The sequence below is a fragment of the Dipodomys merriami genome, unplaced genomic scaffold (assembly GCF_024711535.1).
Source record: "Dipodomys merriami isolate MVZ:Mamm:240054 unplaced genomic scaffold, mDipMer1.0.p SCAF_14, whole genome shotgun sequence".
In the NCBI taxonomy this organism is placed as follows: Eukaryota; Metazoa; Chordata; class Mammalia; order Rodentia; family Heteromyidae; genus Dipodomys; species Dipodomys merriami.
In genome coordinates this window covers 11,146,726-11,159,499 of record NW_027202715.1, presented here as the reverse complement: position 1 = coordinate 11,159,499, position 12,774 = coordinate 11,146,726, and the positions used below count along the sequence as shown (strand labels likewise).

Sequence of the window (12,774 nt, the reverse complement as noted above, 5' to 3'; positions counted from 1 at the left end):
CAGAAGATCCCTGTTCAAAAGCAGCCCGAGCAAACACATCCAAGAGACTCTTTACCTTCAATTATCCAGCATAATGCCAAAAGGGGAGTTGTGGCTCCAGTGACAGAGCGCCACCCTTGAGTATAAAAGCTAAGGGAGAGTATGAGGCTGAGTTCAAGCACTAGTACAGCAGCACACACACACACACACACACACACACACACACACACACACACACACACACACACACACCTCACTCATTGATGTGATGGAATTCTAACATCTATTCTCTGAATTCCAACGTTTATTTTCAGTGTATCTCTGCTGCTCAGAGATAACCGATTTTCAATAAATTCTAAGGTTTGGGTGATGCCAAGGAGAGTTTTGCTCATTTGTTCTCAGGGTGTGAGGAGGGAGGGAATCCAACAGACCTTCTCTGGAAGAGCTATTTTCATACCTAGTGCTGCCAGGCTCCCTAGATCACCATTACCTCCATGAATCCTATGGAAACTGATGTGGGGTTTTGCAAATGTCTTGGAGCCTTCCTGGTCACTCAGTGGACCACTTCAGAAGAGGACTTTTGTTCGGTTTTGCATAAGGCTGAAAACCATTGGGTTGGTGTCTCATTTCACAGGAGAAAATGCATATTCCCAGGGAAGGGATGGCTTCACTTGCTCCTTGTCCACAGAGCTGAGCTCTAGCAGGGAGCAACCAAAATACCTAGTTTCAACTCTGGGGCAACAACTGAGAATATTTGGGGACAGCTAGTCATCCATAGGAATTATTTTGTTAGTCACGAGCAAGAGACTCTACATCATGGAAATATTTACAAGATATAAATCCCTTTCACACTAACAAAAGACCTTTCAAAATATCTCTCCTAATTTTCTCACATTTAAATTCTCATGACAACCCAATTCTGCTTCATTCTGCAGATGACAAATCTGAGAACCAAAGAATTGATCTTTGCAGGGGAGAGGTAGATTATCTTTTGGGATCTGGGTTGGACAAGTTTTTAGCTGGACTAAGGGTCTTTATTTGGCATGGATCTTGGCAATATGATCCATAATAGATTCACTATGGAAAATGAGTTGTTTTGGGGGCACTGAAACCTAGGATCAACACAATGACAACACTTGTGCATATAGGCCTACAGTTTCAACACCTGGATATTTTTCTGCCACTGTCTCAGGGATATATTTGATTATATCTGTGAGCTGTTATCATTGGTAAGAAAAACTATTCAGTTTGATGATGACTGAGACTATCTACATCAAGGGCCAGTGTTTCTTTGTAAACAAAAACATAATAAATATTATGGGGCTTATCAATGTTCAACTCTGGTAATGGGATGTAAATTCAATAACAATCTGTGAGTTAATGGCATGGCTTTGGACCAATAAAATGTTATTTATAAAAAAGCAGATGAAAAGTTGGATTGAGCCCATAGATTATAGTTTGTCAACCCCTTATCTGGGTGTATTATGTATATTTCTACTGTGTCTATGGATTCTTAAGACTTGATTAGAATAGTTGAATACAGGAGGAGAGTGGCAAACAACTCTTAAATCAAAACAAATATAAATGTAGCAGGCAAAAACAGCTCTCTGAGTCAGATGTCAGTGGCTCACGCCTGTAATCCTAACTACTCAGGAGGCTGAAATCTGAGGATCACAACTTGAAGCAAGCATAGGGAGTAAAGCCTGTGAGACTCTTATCTCCAATAAACTACTTAGAAGCCGGAAGTAGGGCTGTGGCACAAGTGGTAGAGTGCTGTCCAGGTACTGAGTTCAAACCCTAGAACCCTCTCTCTCTCTCTCTCTCTCTCTCTCTCTCTCTCTCTCTCTCTCTCTCTCTCTCTCTCTCTCTCTCTCTCTCTCTCTCTCACACACACACACACACACAAACACACACACACAACACCACAAAAAATCAAAGATGTCGCCTTTAAATGTTGACTTAAGCCTGACTGAAAAATTATTGATCCCAAACATTTGACATTAGTGAACTCTGAAGAAAAATCAGGAACTTGGAAGCCTGCATTAGCTAGTATGCTAATATCAGAGAGAGAGAGAGAGAGAGAGAGAGAGAGAGAGAGAGAGAGAGAGACATTTGGGAGGTATCAAGTGATTCAAAGGGGGAAGAGGAGAAGGAACAGATTAAACTTTCCAGTGATTTTCTAGGATCCCCATTCATGGGCCATAGTCTTCAAAATAGTCATCCTCAGCCTTCCAATGCCCTCTGTCAACCTCCCTTCCTATGTTTGGTTTTCCCTGATTGGCTTTTATAGGGAAAGGTCATTCTGAATTGTCCCCAAAAATATTTAAGTCACTTCAAAATTACCATATTACAAAAAATAAATGGTGTCTGGTTTATCTATTAACCTTGTAGTATATAGTGAGTATGAGTCATTTCACGAAAACTGAATTATCTCTGAGTGTCCTAGAAGATGATGACATGATGCTCCATGATGACTTCCGGTGGGTTTACCTTACAAGTTTACTTTGGATGTTGGTTGTAATCGTGGCATCTCCATCATGTCTCTTATTTTTTCCAAGTAGGCAGAAGGCAAGCCTGAAGTCACTTTATTTTCAGTTACCCAAGTTTTAGGGTAAACTAAAACAATAGACTTTACATTCTGGAAAGTGGATGTGGGTGTCAGATGAAGCTATCAACAGACTCAATGAGCAGATTATTCAAAGAAGCACAGCTGATAATTCTGGTTTTAACTTTCATATAATCTAGTAAAGACAAACATGGATTGACAAGCATTTGAGTATATTTTACTTAGTTGCAAGGACATTGAAAGCAGGCTAGATTTATGACACAGTAGTGTTTCCCCAATTCTAATGGCTTAAAACATATCCCTTTATTTCCACTCTTTAAGAGTGTGTTTGATGGATCAGAGGCCTGGCTCACTTGGTAGACCAAAAGCATCAGCTACCAAGTTGGAGCCTTGGTCCTGAATCTAAAAAAATAAAAAGAGTATATTTGAATGAGAAGGAGATGTGGATGAGGGAGAGGGTTGGGAGGAGAGGGCTTTGCATCATTTATTCACTCAAGGACCAGGCTGATGGAGGCTCCACCATCTGGGATGCCAACAGTTATCCTAGCAGGGCAGGAGACTGAAGAAGAATGTAAGGCTTTCTCAAACATCATTTTACTCAAACATTTCACTCGGTATAACATGAGTCACAAGGTCTACATAGTTCAGGAGGGCTAGGATATGGTGATCTTTTACATGTCTTCCACAGGCACAGCAGTGCATGAGTGGCCTGGGAACCAACTCAGACATGAGTGGAAAGGACCAGAAAGAGTTCGAGCTCAAAAAGGACTGACGAAAGAGTTCTAGCTTGGGAAAGAACGGCAAGTTATGTTTAGTCTCTCATAGGTTTTCCAGTTCTCTATCTGGGCTATGTGCAAGTTTTGTTAATATTACGGATTTATTTGCAAACAGTGTTTGTTTGCTAATAGCAGTGAGTGGAATTTTCTAATTGAACAGACAAGATAGTCTCATCAAGTCTATCAGGAGCCATTTATATCTAGTCATTTCATAAGCACAGAGTAGTTCTATTTCTTCTAAGAATTCTAAGAGCCAAATTTCTGGAGGTGTCCACAGGAAGGGACATGAGGCTAGCACAGTTTTAGATCCCCTCCCCTTTATTGTCAGGGTTTCTTTTTCCACAAGTTATGTCACCTGAGTGACTTGTCCCTTTGATTGTCCCAGTCCTTTGTCTTGTCTCCCACCATTAACTACTCCTAACACCTTTATGCCAAATCAGGAAACCCGAAAATGAAGTGGTCAGAAGAAGAGGGGAGGATGGCTACATGATTGCATGCCAGTGCAGGTTCTTCACAAGTTCTCAGCCAATTATGGATGGAGCCATATTTGTGTTAAAAGGTTAGCATGGAATAGGCAGAGAAGAAATAATAGGGAAGTAAGAAGATTCTTTAGGCTTTTTTATTTGGCTGTAAGAGGGAAGGAATTCACAAGTGGTTCTGGATAGATTAAGTTGTGTGTGTTTTCACAAAGTAAGTCTGCTGTAGTCTTGGCAAACTTGATAAAGGACTCAGGAGTGAGAATTTCACATCCACATTGATTCTATCAGCAGGGTGAAGTGGCTTATGCTTTTAATCTTAGTGACTCAGGAGGCTGACATTTTAGGATTGAGGCTCAAAGCCAGCCCAAGAAGACAAATCCAGAAAACCTTTATCTCCAATGAACCAGCAAAAAGCCAGATGTGGAGTTGTGGCTCAAGTGGTATGGTTTGATTTGAGTGAAAAAGCTAAGCAAGAGCATGATGAACCGAGTTCAAGCCCCCAGCACTGGCATACATATACACACAAAGAAGATGACTCCATCAGACCACACTGGCCAGCTCTGGCACCTCCATCCTCTATCATTGGGAGAGGGCTGCGTTAGAAGGTGCATGGCCCCATTAAACACTTCTTGCAGTTCAGCAGTAGCTCCTCTCTTGAAAGATATCAAGGTAGCACATCTTTACCTGTATCACAAACATTATGTTCATTTTATACATTTTGGATTTTTATTTTTTTGGGGTGGGGGAATCACAGAGATGTATCCAGATTGTAGATTTAGGTTGCCTGGGAACTTCAGCAAATACATCTGGATGAGTGAAAACCCTGCAATGTAATCAGCTTAGCTGGTGACCCATTTCCTGCTCACTGGTTAGCTACTAAGCGGATTTTTTTTCACTGAGGCCTTTTGTAGGGTATATTGTATATCATGAGTCTTTCAGGAAACCACAGGATTCTAATGTGCTCCCAATTAATAGAGAAGTTGACAGGAATCCGTTATCAGGCTGGGAAGGTGGCTCAGTGGTAGAGTGCTTGCATTGCATGCATGAGGCCCTGGTTTCGGTTCCTCAGCACCACATAAGCAGAAAAACCCAGAAGTGGCCCTGTGGCTCAAGTGGTAGAGTGCTAGCCTTGAGCTGAAGAGCTCAGGGACAGTGCCCAGGCCCAGAATTCAGGACCCATGACCAACCAAAAAAAAATCTGTTATCATAAGATGTGAATGAATGGGATCTTCTATTAGCTAGGTTCTTTATTTGAAAAAATCTATCATATGCCAAGTGCTTTCTTTAAATAATGCCAAAATTTCTCAGAAGCACTGTGAGGTATTACCTAATAGGCTCACTCTACAGAAGAGAAAACCAGAAACATAGAGGTAAAATAATATTTCCAAACCCTCAAGGCTCAGAAGCACAAACAATATGAAAGTTTTATTTTTTTATTTTTACTATTTTATTGTATTTATTTTTTTAATTTTTAATTTTTATTGTGAAAATACTGTACAGAGGAGTTACAATTACATGGGCAAGATAATGAGTACATTTCTTATCAAGCATTGTATCCTCCTCCTTTGTTTCTCCTTCCCATCCCTTCCCATCCTACCCCCGCTCCTCCACCCAATCCTCCCCACTATCCCCCCTCCCCCCACCCTGCACCAAAGTTGTAAAGTTCATTTTTCGACATAACGACTTGTACATCTCATTGTTGCAATAGGTCTACCTGTATCCCTACTTGAAAGTTTTAATGGGGAAAGTTTATAACTAATTTGCTCACCAGTCCATTCTGGCACCTAGCAAGGGTCTAGCTTAGAGAAGATGACCAATAAATATCAAGAGACTGAATTATAGCAGAGCAATATAATATCATACATGCCACTTTAAAATACAAGTAACTAACTTTATGATGTGAAATTCACCACATTTAAGATAAAGGCCAGAAAAAGATCTACCACTGATCCATATCCCCAGCCTCCAAAGTTTTGGTTTTATTGTAAAATGTCATCCTGTGTTTGAAACTGCACTGTGCTCAGTAGATGCAGCTGTTTTGGTGCAGTGGAAGCATGGCTAACACACCTCCCAAAGTTTAGGGGAGAGAACAAGTGATAAGAATGATTGCAGCTTGACTTTATTCACTCATCATCTGCTGTCACTTCAAGAAAATAGATAGAAATTCTAGGCTTAAGGGGCTAGCTGGGAAAGATGAAGTATTCAATGGATTCTGGCCAAATCTCTTGAACTGCAGTGGTACTCAGCATAGGTACTCACCTACTTATTTTGCAGACTTCCCTGCAAGAGACTGAGAGGAGAGAGGACCAGGAGAAAGCTGGATATTTGATTTTCGAATTTGCTTTTCAAACTTAAGAAGTAGATGAAGGGTGAATGTCCTGATCTTAGATAAGAGACCTAACTCCGTTTACATGGGTTCTTCCTGAGCTTGTGATCTGGGCCATTATAGACATCTAGACACGCAGGGGCTTTGCTACTGTTGTCCTGACCTACATCACCATGGATTACCAATAATAGGATTTGTCATGTGGAAGCTGGGACTATGCTTATTCAAAACAGACAAGGCGGTCTCTTACAGAGAAATATGGCTTTAGGTTGTTACTATTTCCTGCTAGTTCTGGTTCTCTTGGACACACAGGCAGCTCAGCCTTTCTGCCTGCCAGGATGCATCTGCTCAGAGGAAAATGTTGGCAGGTGCGCTGTTCTGGCAGAATGCCAGAGGGTTGTAGCGGTCGGGCTTTCTGTAGAGATGATGCAGAGTGTACGTATACCTAGAATTGGCAGGAAATTTGAATTTCTATGGGACTGATTTCATTGGTGCTGGATTTTGGTGAGCTGAGTGTTTTAAAAATCAAATATAGGTCTTTTTCAGTTCATTGAATAGTAGCTTTATTTTTCATCTAATTTACAAATCTCATGCCAGGATTTACCATCTATCACTTTCAAATCCCTGATACTCATCCTAAAGCTTTTCCGGTTTCTTGTACAGGACTCTGAAGTGTATGTCTATCTCTTTGGGAAAGATTCCAAGGAACCTTCCTGAAGAGCTCAAGCAAATGCGAATTGAAAACTCACCCTTGTATGAACTTGCCCAAGCATCTTTCATCAACACGAGCACCTTGGAGTACCTTTGGCTCAACTTTAACAATGTCACTGTGATCCATTTAGGAGCCCTGGATCTCATGCCAGAACTGAGAGAGCTGAGGCTAGAAGGGAACAAACTCCGTTCAGTACCATGGACAGTGTTCCGCGCCACTCCGCTCCTAAGAGTCTTGGATCTCAAACACAACAGGATTGATGTACTCCCTGAGCTAGCTCTTCAGTTCTTGGCCAAACTGACCTACCTTGATCTTTCCTCCAATAGGCTTACAGTGGTATCCAAGAATGTCTTTTTGAACTGGCTGGCCTACCAGAAACACCAGCAGCCTGGCTGTGGGGTGGAATTTCATTCCAGCATGGTGCTGGCACTGCACAATAACCCCTGGGTGTGTGACTGTCGTCTAAGGGGGCTTGTCCAGTTTGTCAAGTCCATTAGCTTCCCAATTATTCTGGTGAATTCCTACCTTATATGCCAGGGCCCTCTCTCCAAAGCAGGGCAGCTTTTTCATGAGACTGAACTTAGGATTTGCATGAAGCCACAGATTTCAACCCCTAGTGCCAATATCACCACCAAGGCAGGACAGAATGTGACACTAAAATGTTTGTCACAGGCCAGCCCCTCACCATCCATTGCATGGACGTATCCCTTAAGCACGTGGAGAGAATTTGATGGTAAGCTACATGTAGCTTCTCAGTATATCTGGGAGGAATGCAGACATCTGTAGTAACCCTACCTCATTGGGGAGGTTCTGGACGGTCCATCATGAAAGCTATATATAGGAAAAGTTGGTATAGGTCTAAATTAACTTTGCAAAACAGAAAAGATTCCAAGGGAGTATGCCACTGTCAACATTGTTTCAAATGGTTGTGCATGGATCTTGCTGGAACATATATACATACATAGATTAAATATATATTCTGGATCTCATTTGGCATACTTTTGAAATGTTACAGAATTGTACATGAACAAACACATTCTCTGAGAGCCTGCTAGAGGAGAGTCGTTATACTGTGAATTTTAGAATCTTAGGATTTCCAACTAGGACTGGTTCCAGAGACTATATATTATTCTCTAACGTGAGCAAAATTGCTTGGGTGTTTGTTTAGAATAAGAATTTCCATCCCCTGCCTTGGGAAGCTGAATTCAGTGGATCCAATGCCCTAGGACATGTATTTTAGCAAGTGTTCCTTTCCTCCTCAACATTAATGCACAACTAACTCTTATCTAGTAAGGTTGAGGAGTCATATATGTTCATACATATGTATGTATGTATATGTGCTATATAACAAATGTGTATATATGTATGTACATATGTGTATATATGTATATATGTATATAACATAGATATATGTGTGTCTATTATGTGTATATACAACATATACATATATTGTGTACATATATGCATATGTATTTGCATATCTATGTATATATTTATATGTATATGCACACACATGTGTGTATATTATGTATATAATAGGTACATATTAGGAATATAATTTACACACACACACACACATATATATATATATATATATATGAATTTTCAGGTCTTAGGACTATGGTGATCAAACCTTATTATCTTGCGATTGTAAGCCTAGACCACATGACCTCCATGGGCTACAGAATAAGATTCAAAGTCTGCCATTACTGGAGCTGTGTATTCTTTTTTCACACCTCATGTGGGATCCGCTGTAGCACTGGGAGGTTTCACTGGGAGGCATAGCTTCTTCAAGGCTATTTGGGAAATAAAAGGAAACACATAGGTTTCTTTATCTTCCTCTATCTAGAAGACATCTTAAAGTACTATGTTAAAATTTGGAAAATGCAGTCATCCAGATAATTGTTATACATGGCAGCAAGCCTTGAGATGGTTTTAAAAAATACCCAATTGACTGAGCTTTTTCCTCATTATTTTGATCACATCCTTTTGACTAGAGGTTAAATGTTCATAAAGGAGAGATAAATGGCTTATCACTGTAGAAACCCAGGAAATGCATCCAGAGTTTGTCTTTTGTGATGCTTTGTAATCATTCTTGACATTGTGTTATATCTAGTCTCCTGGAAAAAACAACAGCTAAGACTTATTGAATACTTGGAATCACTTATAGGTTGAAAGCTATCATTATCCTATTTTATTGTCAAGGAAATCAATGTCAAGAGAATTTAAAGCACCTTGATAAAGCACTTTGACTAAGACCATATATTTAGTAAAAGATCGGAACCCAGGTATTTGGTTCTAGGCTCTGAAGCATTGCACTTGTGGGGGTGGGAAGGCATTTGTTGGGGCTCACAGTATCAATAATACAACTCTGTGGGGGGGGGAGAGAGGGAGAGAGAGAGAGATGATATTGGGGCTTGAAATCAGGGCCTCATACTCTTGCTTAACTTTTTTGATCAAGGTTGGTGCTCTACCAGTTGAGCCACACTTCCAGCTTTTTGTTAATTAACTGGAAATAATAGTGTATCAGATTTGTCTGACCACCCTGGCTTTGAACAGGGACCCTCATATCTCAGCATCCTGAATAGCTACCATGACAAGTTTGAGTCTTCTGTGTCTAATCTTTAATCATACAATTCTGAGATGTCAGAAAGCCATGGTGCTAGGCTCAGCTAGGCCAAGGTGGTTGGTGGGAGACACTAAAGTTATTAAAAGAGTATGGTGTTTATAGAAGAACCAGGTTCCAAATCAATTGTTGCTTTTTAACAACTCTCACTATCCAATCTGAAGGATTTGATTGCTCTAGTTCTCAACAGCTTATATTATTTAAATGTAATTGCTTATTAGGGGCCCTGGGAAGAGAACACCAGGCACTAAGTACATGCTTCATAGATGGTTAACATCATCTTTTGACATTGTTGGAACCTTCCAAATACCTATCAGAGAAATGCACACTGTTTTCCTCTTCTTTCCACCCAGTGTTGACCTCTTCTACTGCAGAAGATGCTACTCTGTCGCAGCTGGTCATCCCTGCTGCTCACCCAGTAGACAGCGGTAATTATACCTGTGTTGCCTCTAACTCCATTGGCAGGAGCACGCTTATCATCTCTCTCCACATCCAGCCTGTTCAGGCCTCAGAAGATAATGCCGATGTGGACCTTCGTGTGGTCAAGCACACCGGGCATGGAATCTTGCTGGAGTGGCTTGCTGTGGCCCACACCCCTGAGGAGTGGTTCACCCTCTACATCACATCTGAAGAGGCCCTCAGGAAGGAGGTGATCCACATGGCTCCAGGAATCAACACATATGCTGTGGAGGACCTCTTGCCTAGCACAAAATATGAGGCATGTGTAGGCCTGGGGAATCAACCCCCGCGCCAAGGCCAGTGTGTGGTCTTTGTGACAGGCAGAGACGGTGGAGAGTTAGAGGCTCGTGAACGCCTCCTTCATGTCACGGTGGTGCTGTGTGTTGTGCTCCTGGCAGTGCCCGTGGGAGCTTATGTCTGGGCTGTGCAGGGTCCTTGCAGTGAGTGGGGCCTGCACTGCTACCCTCATCACAGAAAAGTCCCGCGGTGTCCCCAAGCAGTCCCACAATACAAGGATGACTCTTTTAAAGGCCATCCCACTGTCTGTGAGGATGGTGAGGGACACAGAGTTTTGGAGGAGGAGGAGGAAAAAGTAGAGGAAGATAAGATCTAATGACCCAGGCTACAGGGTAGACATGATGTGGAACATCTTTCGAATCCAACCATCCATGGCAGTTCAACTTGTGTTCAACAAGTGTTTATTGAGTTCCTACTGTATTCCAGCATGGGAACTGACAGAGGGTTTTTGAAAATGAAAAGGGAGACATAGTTCTTCTTTTCATGCATCTGATGCCTGGACCTAGCAAATCGATTGTTTGATTTATAGACAGTGGCTGAAGATCAATAAATCTATGAGCTATGTATTGAGATCTATATATTACTCTATGTGTATAGTCCAATAACCATCACATGTTTATATGTAGCATCTACATATAACACTTCATGTATGTTATCCTGTAAAGGAAGGTAGAATATTTTTTTACAATTTTTAATTGTTATTATAAAGGTGATGAGCAGAGGAGTTACAGTTACATAAATCAGGTCATGAGTACATTTCTTTTGGGACAATATGCCCTCCTTCCCTCACTCTTTCCAAGTTTTTCCTTCCCCTCCTCACCCACAAGTTGTATAGTTCATTTTCCAAATAATATCTAGTGAATATCACTGCTACATTTGTTCATCCTTTGTCCCTCCATTTCTGTGTGACCCCCTTACCTTCCCAAAGGTAGATTAAAATATCCCTTTTTATAGGTGAAGAAATTTAAGTTTGAAAAGTGTAATGACTTATTTTTTAATGTCATCCATCCTGCAGGTGGCAGGTGGTTTCTTCAGATAAGGGCACAACTGCCACTATACGTATCCAATATTAAGACTTGTTGGTAATCAATATTGGTTGAAATACAGCTTTTTTGTGCTGGAATTGGGGCTTGAACTCAACGACTAGTGTTCTTGCTTAGCTTATTAGCTCAAGGCTGGTGCTCTACCACTTGAGCCATACATCCAGTGTGCAAGACTCTGTCTCAACACCACCACAGCCACCACATCCATTGCTCCAAGATGGGGCCCAGGAATGCCTAGAGAAGCCAAAGATGTTAAGTCCTCCCGCAGCTCTTACCATGCTTCATCAGCTGTGCTGCTTCCGGTTCTCTTGTCTCATCCATTCTTCACTCCCTTAAGCACATAGATAGATGCCCAAGCCCAAGCTGCATGCTTCACAGGTAACAGGTGCTATGGTGTCTGCCTATGCTCCTCCACTTCTACCTCATCTTTTCCCTTCTCCTAACACAAAGAAAAGGCTTTTAGGACTTCTGGTGGGTGGACACATCCCATGCTGGCATAAGGCTGTGGGGAAAAGTCCTTGCTCCTGGACAGGTGCTCCTATGGACAGGTGCTCCTATGTGTAGACCATACTCAGCCTTCCTCAAATGTCCTGTTGGAATCTCAGAACAGCACAAAGCTGGCTCTTGGTACTTGTCACCTCCAACAGCAACCTGAGGAAAGCAAAGCCCAGAAAGCTTTAGTCTCTTGCCTCAAATCACGTGTAAGTGGCAAAATCTAAATATAGACCTCGGGCTGTCAAGCTGTTAAAAACATGTGATTATTTCACACGATTAGAAAGTTGAGTCAGCCACAGGAAAGGAAATAATGACTGAGTTCTTTGAATTACAACTATTGATTTTTTCCCCACAGAGCTAATGCTTCATTCTTAGGATTTGGGAAGGAAAAGAGGGCTTTGAACTGGGTGTTGGTAGCTCACTCCCGTAATCCTAGCTACTAAGGAGGCTGAGATGTGAGGATCATGGTTTGAAGCCAGCCCAGGCAAGAAAGTCTGTGAGACTCTTATCTCCAATTAACCACCAGAAAACTGGAAATGGAGCCATGGCTCAAAGTGGTAGAGTGCTAGCAAAACTCAGGGACAGTATCCAGGCCCTGAGTTCAAGCTGGGCTTTGCTGCCCAGCAGATGCTTAACTGGAAACCTAATATGGTACCTGCTTGTAGGTCTTGGCCTGTCCCAATGTGACTCAACAGGAAGTTTCTCACACTGCCATTCCCTGATGGGGTAAGGCACAGCTGGCTGCAACTCCTTTGGTACTCACCATATTTGCTGGTCTCTTTGGTTGTCTGTACCCTCTTTCTTTCTCCCAGTGTGGCTCATCCTGGCTACTAGGCCCTTTCCTTTTCCATAGTCAGTTTCCAACATTGTCTTTGCTTTGGGCCAAGTTCCTGGGCTTATCCAGGGACCCATTCTCTTCCCAAGACTCACATGCTGGCCGGTTCTTCTAGCTCAGAGGTCTTCATGGTCACTGTCTGAGAGAGTACACCGTTTTCCTGACTGTCATAGTCATCTCC

The 12,774-nt window shown here is 41.8% G+C and overlaps 1 protein-coding gene across 1 annotated transcript; it reads left to right on the top strand.

Annotated features, from left to right (window-relative positions):
• Positions 1 to 6,384: 6,384 nt before the first annotated feature.
• Lrit2 (leucine rich repeat, Ig-like and transmembrane domains 2) lies at positions 6,385 to 10,536 on the top strand. Its single transcript, XM_070020487.1, has 3 exons — positions 6,385 to 6,494; positions 6,790 to 7,571; positions 9,818 to 10,536. The coding sequence occupies exons 1-3, from the start codon at positions 6,385 to 6,387 to the stop codon at positions 10,534 to 10,536; spliced, it is 1,611 nt and encodes a 536-aa protein (XP_069876588.1).
• The last annotated feature ends 2,238 nt before the right edge of the window (positions 10,537 to 12,774 follow it).

What these genes read in the sequence shown, in the direction of transcription:
- Lrit2 (XM_070020487.1), top strand. Translation starts at nt 6,385, where the DNA reads ATGGCTTTAGGTTGTTACTATTTCCTGCTAGTTCTGGTTCTCTTGGAC. An exon ending in TCAGAGGAAAATGTTGGCAG is followed by an intron (nt 6,495 to 6,789) that starts GTGCGCTGTTCT and finishes TTTCTTGTACAG; the next exon opens with GACTCTGAAGTGTATGTCTA. An exon ending in CACGTGGAGAGAATTTGATG is followed by an intron (nt 7,572 to 9,817) that starts GTAAGCTACATG and finishes CTTTCCACCCAG; the next exon opens with TGTTGACCTCTTCTACTGCA.